This window comes from Vipera ursinii (assembly GCF_947247035.1).
Source record: "Vipera ursinii genome assembly, chromosome: 4".
NCBI lineage: Eukaryota > Metazoa > Chordata > Lepidosauria > Squamata > Viperidae > Vipera > Vipera ursinii.
Genome location: NC_139514.1, coordinates 25,078,933 through 25,095,859, shown reverse-complemented (window position 1 = coordinate 25,095,859; position 16,927 = coordinate 25,078,933). Strand labels below are relative to the sequence as shown.

The 16,927-nt window shown below is 33.5% G+C and overlaps 1 protein-coding gene across 1 annotated transcript in view; it reads right to left on the bottom strand.

Annotated features, from left to right (window-relative positions):
• NBEA (neurobeachin) overlaps window positions 1–16,927 on the bottom strand; it is a 372,004-nt gene that overhangs the window by 340,731 nt on the left and 14,346 nt on the right. The window contains exons 2-5 of the mRNA XM_083361881.1: window positions 9,086–9,317; window positions 5,335–5,435; window positions 4,811–4,906; window positions 2,607–2,728 (exon numbers count right to left, since the gene is read on the bottom strand). Coding sequence (XP_083218007.1) covers window positions 2,607–2,728; window positions 4,811–4,906; window positions 5,335–5,435; window positions 9,086–9,317 — 551 coding nt within the window. The remainder of the gene's footprint in view (window positions 1–2,606; window positions 2,729–4,810; window positions 4,907–5,334; window positions 5,436–9,085; window positions 9,318–16,927) is intronic.

Below are 16,927 nucleotides of genomic sequence, written 5' to 3'. Positions count from 1 at the left end.
AATATAATTTAAAAATAGTTAATATGATCCTTGGTATCATAAAGCATGACTCTTTTCAGAATATTGATTTGTTAGAGCAGTTATTATATTCATTATCTTTAATGTCCTTAACAGTTGTAATTGTATGTGGGAATGACCACAAGAGACATTACATGTCTCCCAGCATGTAAAAGATTTCTTGGCATGTAAAAGCAGGACTAACAACAGTAGACATTAACATTATATTGTTCCATAAAGATTGCTATAGACATTTTGTTTTATCTTTATCTTTATCTTTATTAGACTTATATACCGCCCTTCTCCCGTAGGACTCAGGGCGGTTCACAAGGTTTTTAAAATAACAATACAACAATTACAAAAATTAAGAACAGTTAAAATGATTATATTTAGACCTTAAATAAATATAAAAACATAAAACCCCAATTAAAATCCAATTAAAACCCCAATTAATACTCTCAGTCCAGGCCAGAAAGCTTAAAGAGCCAAGTCTTCAGGTCCCGGCGGAATGAGCAAAGGTCAGGGGCAGTCCTAAGCTCTACGGGCAGCTGGTTCCAAAGGGCAGGTGCACCCACAGAGAAGGCCCTCCCCCTGGGTGTTATCCGCTGGCAATCTTTTACTGGCAATCTTTTGTAACCTTAAAATTACTGTTGGATCAACAATTACACATAGCTGACCTGCAGAATGATCTCTGTATTTCTAGTCAACTGAATATATCTCAAAATAAACGATAAGAGAAGATTTTGATGGGAACGGTTTATCATATATGTCTTCCAAGGTAAAAGACAAGACACATTTTTCAGGTTACACATAATGAGAATTTTCCAGAAGTTATGTCAGAAATTAATTACTTGTAGACTTCTAGACAACAAAAAACCCTCAATTGTTAAGAATTGTTCTTTTTTATGTGCCCAGTCTTGCCCAGTCTTTCCTAACAAATTTTCCATACAAATTTACATACATACAGAGAGAGGGAGGGAGGGAGGGAGGGAGGGAGGGAGAGATATCACCATTTTTGAAGAATATTTTTCTTCTGTTTATACTTAGTCTTTGAAATCAATTCTCTTTGTTTAAGCCCAACATTATTCTATTTGTATTTTCTAAGAAAGTCAGTACTAGTTGAAAGGTATATTTTTGGTGCCAAAGTTTTTGTGGACAGCAATCTGTTAACGTGCTATAGAGGTTTTAAGCTTCTGCAGAATGACTATAAATTCCCAGGTTTAATTGTCTTTCTACCACCACACCTTTTTTTAATTAGCAGAAAGATGAAGCATGTTTGCTTTCTTTTGGTCTATCAAGTTGGTGGGGAGAAAGACTGTGATAGAAATGAGTATCAGTGAAAGCAATCCCTAATGAATTCATGTAAGGCTGACCCAGTTTGGTGTGGTATATCCACGGGGTATGTGAAAACTATACAGGACACTGTCTTTATACAGGCCTAATCTATTTAAGGACACAGTGCCAGTCATGCAATGCAGGCTACCATATCTCGGCTATAAAATCCTTGCACTAAATAGCAGCAAAGAGATGTAGCAAATTCTAATTATTTGCTTCTATTTAGTGGTTGTCTGCATTTCTGCAATCCAGATGTGGTAGCCCTAATGCAATATAGTCTGACTAAAGCAGAATAATGGAATCACACCCCAAGTTCCACTTTGGAGTAAGTGTCTGATATTGCAAAAGACATAACAAAATACGCATATGTCTTCATGATACCAGAATGCTTGTTTTGTCACTGTCACCTTTCCTTATTCCCTATATCTTTGTCATTATTAAACTCCTTGTTCCAGCAGGTGCATCCACACAACTATCTCTTAACATATTGCACATATTGTCATTTTTTTCCAGAAAGCAATAAACAGTAAACTTTATGACTATTTATATCTTTTCCTATTGTCCCATTTCTAAACCTGAATGCCAAAGATGATTACATTACCAAAAGAAATCCAGTGCAATTTATTATTTATTAAATTCAGACATTTGGAAACTATAAGTGAAGATGAAGTGTAGAATTTATCTACATCTCACATTTTTATTATAATATTGGCTCCAATTTAATTAATTATTTTTATAAATGGAGTAACATATACATTTATGTAGAGAGTAAATCCAGCCTGTTTGAGCTGGTCATCCTAGTCCTATGTAATGCATTTCCAATACTTTATAATGTTGGATATGGAAAGAAATGGTCAAATACAAACTATATTTATTCAAAGCCATAACCTTATGTTCACTTAAATGTAATTCTTGCTATGCTTATCATTGATTATTAGGAAAGCATACAGCATCAGTTTATTAATGCATTATATAGGAATCCTCTATGTTACATTGGAAAAAGGTTACTTATTTAACAGTTGATTTATGTTAAGCTTTCCTCCATCAATATACAGTATTCTTTCGTACAATTCTTTTTCATACAACAAGCCTGTGAGATAAGTTGGATTGGGAGATACTGAGTAAACATATAGAAGATTATAGTGTAAAGATTTTCTCTTTCCTTTGGTTATTTCCATCTGGTTACAACAATATCTGAAAAGTCCTGTTTTCTCTACTAAAAGAAGCAAGCAATTATTTAATTAAACATTAAAAACTATCACAATGATACTTACCAATAAAGATATGGTTTATCTTTATCAACATTGATATTATTCAATGGATCCATACGAAACCAAGTATTAAGCGTAAACCCATTTTGATAAGGCCACTTGGCAATTGGAGGCAATGCAATTGCCTATGGAAAAAAGCAACAACAAAGTTAATCATTATCTTATAAAACTAAAAATGTTTAGCAAAAAAATAAGTAATTTGTAATCTCAGTACAGATTTATACACCAATCCAAGTCATCCCATCATAATCCATACAAAGATACTAGTATTTGGAAAATACATAAAAATACAACATCCATCTGGGATTGGGTTTTGTGTTGTTTGTTTTTTGTGCCCACTTTCCATTTCTTTCTTTAGCAGAGATAATGTACATGATCCAGAGTTTCTAAGGGATGAAATATACAGCAGAATACACCTAGTATTTTACCAAGAAAAATTATTTCAGATATCTCTCACAAATCAAGGCTCCAAATGTATTCAAACCAATTCTATATACAGGTGAAACTCAAAAAAATAGAATATCGTGCAAAAGTTCATTTATTTCAGTAATGCAACTTAAAAGGGGAAACTAATATATGAGATAGACTCATTACATGAAAAGCAAGATAGTTCAAGCCGTGATTTGTCATAATTGTGATGATTATGGCATACAGCTCATGAAAACCCGAAATCCACAATCTCAGAAAATTAGAATATTGTGAAAAGGTGCAATATTCTAGGCTCAAAGTGGCCCACTCTAATCAGCTAATTAAGCCATAACACCTGCAAAGGGTTCCTGAGCCTTTAAATGGTCTCTCAGTCTGGTTCAGTAGGAATCACAATCATGGGGAAGACTGCTGACCTGACAGTTGTGCAGAAAACCATCATTGACACCCTCCAGAAGGAGGGAAAGCCTCAAAAGGTAATTGCAAAAGAAGTTGGATGTTCCCAAAGTGCTGTATCAAAGCACATTAATAGAAAGTTATGTGGAAGGGAAAAGTGTGGAAGAAAAAGGTGCACAAGCAGCAGGGATGACAGCAGCCTGGAGAGGATTGTCAGGAAAAGGCCATTCAAAAGTGTTGGGGACTTTCACAAGGAGTGGACTGAGGCCGGAGTCAGTGCATCAAGAGCCACCACACAGAGACGGATCCTGGACATGGGCTTCAAATGTCATATTCCTTTTGTCAAGCCGCTCCTGAACAACAAACAACGTCAGAAGCGTCTTACCTGGGCTAAAGAAAAACAGACCTGGTCTGTTGCTCAGTGGTCCAAAGTCCTCTTTTCTGACGAAAGCAACTTTTGCATCTCATTTGGAAACCAAGGACCCAGAGTCTGGAGGAAGAATGGAGAGGCACACACTGCAAGATGCTTGAAGTCCAGTGTGAAGTTTCCACAGTCTGTGTTGATTTTGGGAGCCATGTCATCTGCTGGTATTGGTCCACTGTGCTTCATTAAGTCCAGGGTCAACGCAACCGTCTACCAGGAGTTTTTGGAGCACTTCATGCTTCCTTCCACAGATGAGATTTATGGGGATGCTGACTTCATTTTCCAGCAGGACTTGGCACCTGCCCACACTGCCAAAAGCACCAAAACCTGGTTCAATGACCATGGGATTACTGTGCTTGATTGGCCAGCAAACTCGCCTGACCTGAGAGAGAATCTATGGGGCATTGCCAAGAGAAAGATGAGAGACATGAGACCGAACAATGCAGAAGAGCTGAAGGCCGCTATTGAAGCATCCTGGTCTTCCATAATACCTCAGCATTGCCACAGGCTGATAGCTTCCATGCCATGCCGCATTGAGGCAGTAATTGCTGCAAAAGGGGCCCAAACCAAGTACTGAGTACATATGCATGCTTATACTTTTCAGAGGTCCGATATTGTTCTATGTACACTCCTTGTTTTATTGATTGCATGTAATATTCTAATTTTCTGAGATTGTGGATTTGAGGTTTTCATGAGCTGTACACCATAATCATCACAATTATGACAAATCACGGCTTGAACTATCTTGCTTTGCATGTAATGAGTGTATCTCATATATTAGTTTCCCCTTTTAAGTTGCATTACTGAAATAAATGAACTTTTGCACAATATTCTAATTTTTTGAGTTTTACCTGTAAGTAAAACAATTAAACATGCTATTTTAGATGGTTTCTAGAAGCATATTTATACATTAGAAGATTTAATTTTTACTATTATCAATAAATTATTGCTTGAAACTTACTGCAGCACTGCAGCCTGGAAAGTTGAAAAAAGTATCAGGACCATGCCTCTGTGGCATCTGATTAAGGACTGACAACAACTTGACTGCATGTCTAGGCTATCAAAAACAAAATTTTACAATTATTTACTGTATTTATTTATTACATTTATATCCCACCTCACCTTCAAGAATGAAAGACAGTACACAGAGAACACTCTCCCCCAATTTCCTTCAGAAGAAAACTATAGGCTTAAACTTACCAATGAATTTCCCTGCTTTATTTGAACCTGGGTCTCACCAGTTGAATTTCAACATTAGAACCACTATGCCACTAGAATCTATAATTATATGTTCATCTTATTCACTTTACAATGAGATAATGTATATTAATTGGTATCTAGTTTTCCAAACTGACTAGAAATTTATTTTTAAAAAGTCATCAGAAGCTGAGTTAAAAGTAAAAAAAATGCTAAATGCTTAATTAGACATAATGTTGCACCTTAATTAAGCAAGGCATAACTATATTTGCATTAGCCATAGCTTACCCAGATTCCATTTTCACCACGAAGCATGCTGAACAAAAGCTTCAATTCCTTAACGGTAATGCTATAGCTGGCAAGAACTCCCAACATATCAACGAGAAGATCTTCAAAGAAAAATAAAATTACTCCATTGCTTCCTTAATTTTTTATATAAATTATATTTCACAAGTAGAAACTGGATTGACTGTTAAAACGATTCATTATGAATGCTAGTTTTCCTAGCAATTAAAGACTATCTTGCAAAATTCAGAGGAATCATAAGCCCTAAGAATTCATTTTGAGATTTCCTAGATCTGCCATGACAGAAAGCCCAAACCATTTGCATAACTGAATGGACAGATAAAAGGTTCATATTATGAGCTTTTTGCTTTTTTCATAAACAAATTCAACAATATAGAAAGGTTTTCAATAATGCAAGAAATATTGATCAAGAGAAGAATCTTTATTATTTCAACAAATAATCTGAAATAATTATTTTGTAATTATATGGAAGCTTTTACCATTACCCCTAACTTAAAGTAGGAATATTATTTTTTTTTAATCTCATGTTTTGCAATTATACATCAGGTAGACTTCGTTTATGATCACTTGTTCAGTAACCAAGTTATAACCATGCTGAATGAATAGTACATATGACCAGTCCTCATAGATGCAGCTGTCACACCATCCCTGTGATCATATGATCACAATCCAATAGTTTGGCGATCAGCTCACAATTGTGACATCACAGCATCCCATGGTCACATGCCTGCCATTTGTGACCTTCAATGACAGTTTTTGACAAGCAAAATAGGGGAACTGACAAGAGGTCATTTCTGGATTTGCTTAATGATGCCAACCAGAAGTTATCTTACTTTTATACAGGCAATTATCCATATCTTTGGCTTTGAATTACATCTTACATCTAATGACTATGACTGTAAGGAAAGGATATAATCTACAGCTTTGTATTCACAGGTGTCCCTTTTTTCCCCTCTCCCTACCCACCAATTTCTTGCTTTCCCTTCTTTTTCTAAATCAGACTTGATTAAATGATTCCCCTCATTAAAATTTCTCTCATCCTATTTCAAATAATACATATATATATATAATTTATTAGGTCCAATGGCAGTCTTTTCTGAAACATGAAATGCAAACTGTTGGGCTCTCAAGCTGTATGTAAACCAACTTGAAAAATATGGGAACTGAAATAACTATTTGTAGGAGAGTCATATTTTTTACTATAGGCAAACAACTTACAGAAAGCTGGTGGTGGGAGGAGTAGGGAAGAAATTTTATGCAAGTAGTAACTGTAAATTTGCAAGATGTGTTGCAACTTTAATTATAGATAGTCTTTGAAGTTACAATGGCACTAAAAATGTGCCTTATGACTAGTCATCATGCTTATGGCTGCTGCATCATCCCCAAGGTCACGAGGCACATGGCCATCAACATGTATTTATGAAGGCTGCAGCATTCTGGGATTGCATGGTTGCCATTTGCAATCTTCCCAACTGGCTTCCAACAAGCAAAGTCAATTGGGGAAGCAGAATTTGCTTAACAACTGCAATGATTCGCTTAACAACTGCAATGATTCACTTAACCATAACAAAACAGGTTGCAAAATTGAGTGTGATTTATTTAACAATGGCCTTGCTTAGCAATGGAAATTCTAATCATAAATCGAGAACTACCTCTAATAGGTTTTCTAAGCTGATTATTGAAGATCTCCAGACTGATGTCTGGTACTCCAAATTTTTTTAGAGACTACAAGATATTCTCCATAACAAATATGAAATTGTTTTAATAGGTTTATAATAAAGAAAGTTGAACATATAATAGTTGGGAATACTTTTAATCAAACACTGGATACTTTTTGAAAACTTAATATTCCATCCTCCAAATAATATTCTTAAATTCATAACATTTTCCAAAAGTTATTTCTTAATTTAACTGAGTGAATATTGAGCATTGTCTGACTTCTTAACAAATAAAAAATAAACTTTTATTGTTTCTCCACTGAAAAAAATATTTTCAACTAGATTATTTCCTGATATCTTATTCTGTATATTTAAAACATGTGATGGAAATGTTAAATTTCAGACCATGGAACTATGAAGCTTTCTGCTTTAGTGATAAAAATCTAAATATGCATTGTATATATCTGAATGATAAAATTATTAGAGAGGTGGAACAGAAAATGGCATAGGATTTTCTTTTTCATATTAAAAGTGACTTTTGATTAGCATTATCACATTTATTCAGTTAGATGTTCTTCATATTAAAGAAGGTAAAATTGGCTAAAATTAATTTTTACTCTTTAGGCCAGGGCTTCACAACTGGGGGTGCTCACACCCCCTGGGGGTACAAGATGATATTCCAGGGGGTGTGAAAACTTGGGTTTAGAAATTTCAAAATTATAGTGTATATGCATAATTCATTGCCATTATTTTGAACTTTTTTAAGGGGTGCAAGAATATATTAGAAGTGTTCTAGGGATGCGGGGTATAGAAAGGGTTGGGAACCACTGGTTTAGGCATATCATCCATTTGGATCCTTGTTTTTTACAAAATTTAAGCTTAATAATAAACTTTATAGTACATATAGCAATGATACTGAAAAAGTGAAGAGAAGTCCAGTACATTATTGGCCTTCATATAATGTAATATTGTAGCATCTATTGGGGATAAAATTGGAATAAGTATACAGAGTACAGACTCAGTCATCAAATACTTACATTTTATTCTAAACGCTATAGTGTCAATTCTTCATTTACAGAAGCTGAGAATCTCATATATTTAATTCATAATTTTGGTTTAACTACATATAGGTAAATCCCAACACTTACAGTTATCCCATAAGTCAAAGTAAATCTGATTCAGTGACAATAGGTTATAGCAATAATATAGGAAAACATAGTAACTCCTTCATGTTGGCATAAGAATGGAAGCTTTCTCAACTGCTAACTATGAAAATATCTCCCATGGAGATGAAAAAAAAAATCCAACAGATGCTTTAAAACTCCTTTTAGGATTCACAGTAAGATAAATGGAAAGATTAACACCAAGATTGATTTACCTTCTTATTTTCATTTCATTCATTATTTTAAACAACTTTACAACACACAAAATATATTTGTTTGTAAAGGGCATCTCTAAAGATTCTCTGAAAATTAGTGGCTAAAATAGGAATGTCAGAATTGAGTTCCTGAATACAATTCAAGAATTATTATCAGATCCTTATTGAAATCCTGACAAACGTTAAGATCCTGGTTCTGAAAGAAACAGTTCAATATCGATAATTCATGATATAAAACATTGTGGGAAATAATTGATCATATTGGAAAATAACCTACACATTAAAAGCTTAAAATATACTCACTAAAACTGCATTTTGGGGGGGGGTTTGCCTGGTGCACAAGATTTTTTGTATATACTAAGCTCTTTTAACATTATAATGTGTTATAATCCAGAGAAAGCATTTTTTAAACATCTGCCAAATTTAAAGTTTGATTTACTTTGATTACCACTCTGTTCAAATTCACAAATGTTTTCTGAATACCCTATATAACTAAATACAACTTTCAACATTTTACTTTTGAGCGGATTAGAAAAAAACATTTAAAAACGGAGTCTAAGAAAGTGATATCAGCAATAATCATAATTTAATTCCAAACTATCTCTTATACATGCTCAGATAATATCCTTCAATAATTAATGTTCATATACAATGTTAAAAATATCTCAATTATGATAATCTATTATATAATTTATACCTGCAATCATATCATCCACAGTACTCATCTTCAATAGCACCTGTTCAATTAAACCAACTTCTGTACTGGTCTGTAAATTCCGGACACTTTTACGAAGGATGGCAGTGAACATACTCCAAATTTCTGCTTGACATGTTACATCACAGTGCTCTAAAAGTTCTGACATGCATGTTATACTTTCTGCATCTTGGATTATAAAGTTCATCTCTAGATCAAATTCTCCACCAACCAACTGAAAATTTAAAAAGAAAAAAAGAAAATGTTAATTTACTAAATCTTTTCAAGATTGAGGCAAACTACAGTAACTCAATTTTTTTGATGTTCATAAGCTACTTTGTGATCTATGAAAATGAATGTATTCTTAGGGGTTACCTTCTTTTAAATAGTCTCATATTAATTAAAATATATAATGGTAAATTAATAGAATAATATATATTTTAAAATCATAACGTGTGTATACAATCGTAATACCGTAGAGTGTATGACAAAGGCGAGAAAAATTAAACAAAATTCCATTTTTCTATCACTTTTTTTAATGAGTCTTTAGAAATTTATGTTGAGCATTGAAAGATAAGCCTATAGTTTGTGGTACGAAATTCAGTGGGATGGTGGGAGCTGAATTTGGTAAGATTTATATAGGGATAGATCAGGCCCAAATCAGAACTGATTGTTTATTAACAGCTACCAAGCTATTATTTGTTCACTCAGTGTCTCTTTATGTATTATTAGGACCTTAACTAAGAGAACTATATAGAGTGTAATCAGAAGCTAATAACAAAGATTTTTTTAGAAAACATACAGGGTAGGATAGATTCATATCATCTCTAATACTTTGTACATTATTACTACAATGCTGTCTTGATTTTAATATTTATTGTTATATTCTATCAGGAACCCATTCAGATTATGATACATCAATGACAGAAATATTTTTTTTTCATTTCCAAATACTATCTAACACTTTATGTAGACTAAAGGTCAGTAGCCCAACTCTTCTATTTATAAAAAAAAGGCATTGAGCATAATGAGGTATAGGATACATTTTTCAAGGGCTTACCTCTATTACTAAATAATTACTAAATAAATAAATAAAAACATATTGAAGCAGTTTAACTTTCTAGACTGGTTTATGTACAAATAAATGTCACCACACAGAATCCATCCACAGATACTGTCAGAGAAATAATGGTGCCATGAGCATTTCACAATAGTCTTCAGTGCACATATTAATAAACATCCCTACAACAAGCTTTCAAGAAAATTACTTTTTAAAAACATATATATAATTGTATGAGCTAAATGAGACAGTGTTGTACTAATTTTCAAGCATCTTTTACATATCTCAGCATCTTTTTAATCAGCTCAAAAGAATAAAATACTAGCAACAATACGATTCCTAAGGTTTTAACTGCTATTTCATTTGCATATCTGTACATAGCTGTTATTATAATAAATAAGGAACCACAGTGGTAAATTTGATGTCATTCTGTTTCACATTTGACTTTCAACTGCAACCTTTTAATTCCAAATATTTTCCTCTCCATAAAAAACTGTGTCCCCCCACCTAAAAACAAATTAATACCAGTTCCTAAACAGAACAGAAGCCAGTATCATTGGGAAAGCTGGAAAGAAACAGTAAGCTCTACTTCCTTTGCTATTTATATGTCTTGAGTTTTCTCCTCTCTTAAACTGAAGTTTTTCAGTTTACAAGACATTTAGAAGCACTCGATGATAAGTATTCATTAGGTCAATTAAAGCAAAAACAACAAAGTACAAGCAAAGCTTTGGCAGATCACAGCTCTTTATCAGTTACAAAACGTAAACTGTAATTGTGAAAGATAGTACTTTGGGGAAAAAGTTGAAAAGAGACCTGAAACAGAACAGTTTAACAAAATAACAAGGCACAACAATTGTTTTCTCAGTAACAGTGTAATAAAAAAAAACTTGATCTCCGTTCCAAAGAAATATTGTTAAACCTGAATTCTAGTTCGAAATTTTCACAGTGAAGTCAGGATTTCTTATTATCTTTTATTCAAGAATGCCACTTTAAAAGTATCCTAGATAGCTTAAAAGTTTCCTGTTGGTTTTGGATATTATTTTTGATGTACATTTTTTATTGATTTATCCTTCTAGGAGACACTGCCGAGTTTATCTAATGCAGAGAGTCATGGGCATTGCCAACAATTAATGCCATATACAGCACTAGAGAAGAAGCAAATATACATTTCCCTGAACTTATGATTGATGTTATAGATACTGTGGCAGTGTTTTCACAATATAATTAAAAGCAGTTGTCATCTGGATTTGCCACAGACTTTGGTTCCTACATCTGTTTCCCTGTGGCATGATATAATAGAATATCACATATATTATTATAGTTCAGAGCATATTTATAGCCCAACATGGACAATGTTTTCCTTCCTCAAGTTCTGCATGAAAGTTCCATGTTGCATACAGATAGCTATGCAACTTCATACAACTGTTAACCACTAACAATAGAACACTAGGTTCAAAATTAGTTGAGTTTAATTATTTCTTCGTGAAACATTCAAAATTACCAATTTAAAGAACAAGTTTTTAAAATTATATTAACACTATTGCTGATGTTTTTATTGTTCCTACTTCTGCTCTACAATAGGTTTTGTCCTTATAAAAAATAGAGACATCAGTGCTGCGGGATGTATTTTCTTTGTCTCCAATTGGTAGGTATAATCTGAAAGCAATGACATCGATCGCTAGAAAATGCGTTCAGTTGATTTAGTACTAAATTTATACTGCATACTGTGGGAATCAAGGTAATAAAGGGGTCAGCAGCATTCAAGGGATGCTACCCAATTGTCTCGCCATAACAATGCACTTGGGGAAATTTTCTGGATTATTTTTTCTACCATACTTATTCAACCTCTTTGGAGTTAAATTTCTTTTACCAGCTTCGCCTCATAGTTGGTTGACTTCTGTCCAACTTTCAAATAATTAATGTGACAACTAACAAATGCAAATGATCCTGATCCACTTTACATAATTTCCAAATAAGAAGAAGGAAAACTAAATATGAGATATAGCTGTTATGCTCAACTCCCAGCTACTAATCTATTCACTTGATATGTGCATTTTGGTGCTATATGCTATGAATTACCTCAGTTACTGTATTAGTATAAGTAGCATCTTTGTTTCAGCCAAAGATCAATAATTGTTTTTTATTGTATTTGTGGTCTACTTTCATGTGATTTCTTACTATTTTTTTCTTGGTTATTATTCACCTACAGCAGGGGTCAGCAACCTGAAACAGTGAAAGAGCCACTCAGAACTGGTTCCCTCACAAAAGGAAAAACTGGGAGCCGCAAAAAATGTGTGCACATGCGCGTACATGCGCAGAACAGGATTTGACTGAAGAGTGGCGCCAAGGCGAGATATGCACCTACCCTGCGTATTTGAATTGATTGGTTCAACTTTTTTAGTCCCACTTTTTTTTTGGGGGGGGGGACTGCACATGGCAGAGGACTGGGAGCCGCAGGAGACGGCTGAAAGAGCTGCATGCGGCTCCGGAGCCGCGGGTTGCAGACCTGTGATCTAGAGTTATGATTTGAAAATGGGTGACCATATTAATTTTCTAAGTTATAAAATAAATATGGAACTATGATTATAGTAAAAATAACCTACTACAAACCATCAATATAAATTGTAGTTACAATATACCCTTCTTTAAGAATTCACTATCTCCAAATTCACTAGCATGTCATACGAACCAGATAAAATATTGCATTCCTCTTGATTAATCTACCAAGACAAGACCAATGTGCCAGTTAGAGACATACAAACCAAAATGAGTAGAATCATCTTCCCTTCCTTCTTCTCCAATAGACAGGAGAAAAACAGCCTTTTCTGAATTAATTTTATATTACAAGTGCTTCTTATTTTTTGCATAGTTTTCTGTACCAACCTAAAGAATGTGAATAAAAAAACTGGAGATAATGGAACCTTGAAAAACTTTATGAATGTATAAAAGCCCATCTCACCAGTTGCATTTGTAGGTAAAATACAAAAAAGACATTTCAAAAGTCCTCTTCTAAGCATCAAAAACTACAAACACACGAAACCTTTGCAGTGAGTAACAGTTGGGCTGTATTTACTCTGCAGATATATTAAACTGGGTAATGGATGGAACCCTGTATAATGAGGACCACCTGTTTTGACATCAACATCCAGACATCAGTGAGATATTTAGCCCAAATGAGAGTGCAAAATAGAAAACAAAATTAAACTACTAAAAAATTGAACTATTCTTAGTAACAGCCCATTCTCCTGAAACAAGGAAAGAAAAACATATATGGTGAGGTTCATATTAAGCCATGATTTGCTTAAATATTGTTTCTCGAGTCTAATGTAATTATCTGAGTGTGTACAATATGCCAAGCCATCAATTATATAAACCTGACACATAACCCATAACAAAGACTAAATATCCCACATTACAGTTGAACATATTATATGAATTAGGCCAACATATAAACCTTACACACTGTATTAAGCCATTTTGTGATTTATGCAATCCTGACTCAATATAAACTTTGCCAAACAATCCTACAATAATCTTACCCAAATGTGAAACAAAAATACTTATTAGAATATATACTGTAGAGAATTTTAGCCTGATTTTGTTTAAAAAATAAAGATGTAGGAAACTTCTCAATGACTAAAGATTATACTTTAAATATTAAGAGTCACAAACTGAATGGACTACCTTGTATATCGGAACACTCCTGAGTTTCTGCAAGGTGTCTTTTTATGCATCTTTTAGGGGGTACTCTACAGTTTTATATATTTACAAAATGACAGGTAACTGTAGTATTGCCTTTATGCATATATTTATTTATTCTCCCACCATTATTTTTTATAAATAACTCAGTCAATGAACATAGCTAATACACTTTCATTTTCTGTTTTGTCCACAACAACCCTGGGTTAGGCTGAGAGAAAGTGACTGGCCCAAATCCACCCAGCTGACTTTCATGACACCAAATATGTCTATATGGATCATGGATTATATGGATCAAATACTAAATATAAATTTGTTTATAAATTTTATAAATAAATAACATTCTCTCTCATGTTGATACATAATCATGATGATTGCAAGGGCCACAAAAAAATGAACTGCAGCTTATCCACTCTGAAGCATTGCATAGCACCAATATATACTGCTCAAAAAAATAAAGGGAACACTTAAACAACACAATGTACTGTATTTAATAGTAGGATGTCTTATCTTGTGTTCCCTTTATTTTTTTGAGCAGTATAGTTTCCTCTATCAGTCAAAACATTTATGACGTAAAGTGCCTAATTTTATTTCTAAGATCAAATGATAGTTTCAATTTCTCTAGTTCTGTTCCAATGTTTTAAATATTACACTCTATTATAAGAAATACGTTTATGTACACCATTATCATTATTATTATGACTGGCCACAGAGTCAGCCAGATGTTTAGACTTGATTTGGCATTTTTATCCACCTATCTAGTCCTTCCCAAAGACCTGGGATAGGCAGATGTTATTGTTTAGTGGTGTTAAAGGTATCATCACAGGATGTAAGCTGCCTTTTGCAATTGACTGATGGTGATTTTGTCAATCCCAATGATTGGTACTCCAGGCACTTATTACTATTGGTACTATCTTTGCTTTCTTTTGCCATAATTGTTCTATTTGCAGGTCTTTGTATTTTCTGATTTTCTCTAGTTCTCTTTTATTCAGCTCTATCTATGTATTGTCACATCCACTAACCAGACTTTTTTGTCTTTCTTATCAAACATGATTAAATCTTGGGTGTTAGTGGCATGTATTTGTCTGTATTATTGTTATGGTTGCTGTTGTTGTTATTATTATTATTATTGATCATCGCACAGTCAGCCAGATGTTCAGACTGGATTTGGCATTTTTGTCTACCTATCTCAAGTCCTTACCAAAGACATGGGATAGGCAGATGTGGATGTTTGATGGTATTACAGATGTTGTGGCAGGATGGAAGCAGTTCCTAGTAAGGCCCCCTTTTGCAATTGACTAATGGCAAATTTGTCAATGCCAGTTGTGTTCAAGTGGTGCCCCAGTTGTTTTTGGATTGCACCTGACGTGTCAATAAAAAATTATGGTGTGTCACCTGTGACATGCATGTCATAGGTTTGCTACAGATTTAAGGGTTACACTTCAATTGACTTCTATTTCTATTTCTGAAAACTGAGTCTGCTCAGACTGAGACAAATTTCTCTACTCTTGTACAGAGAAGTTATACAATCTTCTGATGCAGTCTGCCTATTATTATTTATCTATTAAATATTTATAAAATATTTGGGTTTAATATAAGACAGAAACATATGTGCATCCTGTTCTACTTGCTCAGTATTCTAAAAGAACACAGTTCCTTGGGCTTTTTAAAACATTTCCAAAAATTTTCATTGTTAGCACAAACTGGGTTCAGTCAAGGTGTTGATTTTTTTTCTTCTGAACCTTCACATTTCTAATTCTAATTCTTCATTTATCAGATGACAATTACAAGTTAAAAACACTGCTTTTGTCCTGGAAACCTTGAGCAAATGGATGTTAAACTTCAAACATACTAATCACTGTGAATGTGGGACTAGTATTTATAGTATTGTAGGCTGCCTCTACCTTGGGGAATTTCTGCTTTTGCAATGTTGGTATCAATTATCAAAATTACTACAGAATAGTGGCTAAACATTACACAGTTTGTACTAAGGCTATTTTTGCAACAGCATGTTGTATAAGACAATTTCTTTAGTGTTTTGCAGAATATGTCAAGCAAGTGTTTAATGTAAACAATATTCCACTATATTAATAGAAGCATGGAAATAAGAAAAGGAAAGACCTGCTAAAAACTGTTTAGGTTTGTGCTTTTGTTTAAGCAAATAATGATTGAAATCCCAGGGGATGATGATGCAACTCTCTTGAGATGTCTGAGATCAGATGATATTAAGAAACTAACAGGAACTATTAACATGTAATAGTATGATTTTATATAACAATTAACAAACTTTGGGGGTAGAGAATAGATTTGGAGAAGACTAAAAATTCAGTTTAAAAGATAAATTAAAAAGACATGACAAGAAGTGTTTTGTGTTCCCCACCCATATAACAGTGCAATGTCCAAAAATCCCAGTACCCTTTAATCCTGCAGTCCCTCAATTATTTAATGATGAAAAATGCAAAATATATAAAAATGAAATTCAAATTATAAATGTAAAATATTAAAATTTGTTATCATTAATATAAAATGGGGATATTTTTATCATCCAATGTAATTTTATCTACAAGAACAAACTATAAAATTCCTAATTCACTAATCCAAGAAACACTTGTTATCAAGCTCATTTATTTGAATGTCCAACATATCCATGTTATTTTATTTTTAAAGTAACATATAGTATTTTCAAATGTATGTAGTTGCATAACTATGACAAAAGCATCAATAAACAGAATTAGAATGAGTATTATAAGAGTTATAATTGCAAATAAATCAGCATTGCAATTTTCTGCTTTTGCACAGCACCTAGCGTTGTAAAAGTTTCTAAAGATGTTAACATTATTGTTTAGGGATACCACATGTTTGTGGTATGTATCATAATAAATTTCTATTGAAGAGTCAAATGCGCTCAGTATGGACCATGTCCGCTATAAACACAGCAACCAAGATTAGATTATTTAATGCCATTGTCATACTGACTGCCAACTATGCTGACTGACTGCCGACCGGTTGCGGTTAAGAACCTATATTAGGTCTTATCTCGCAGCGATGAGGGTGGCGAGGTGTAATTACTTCTCCACCCTCATCGC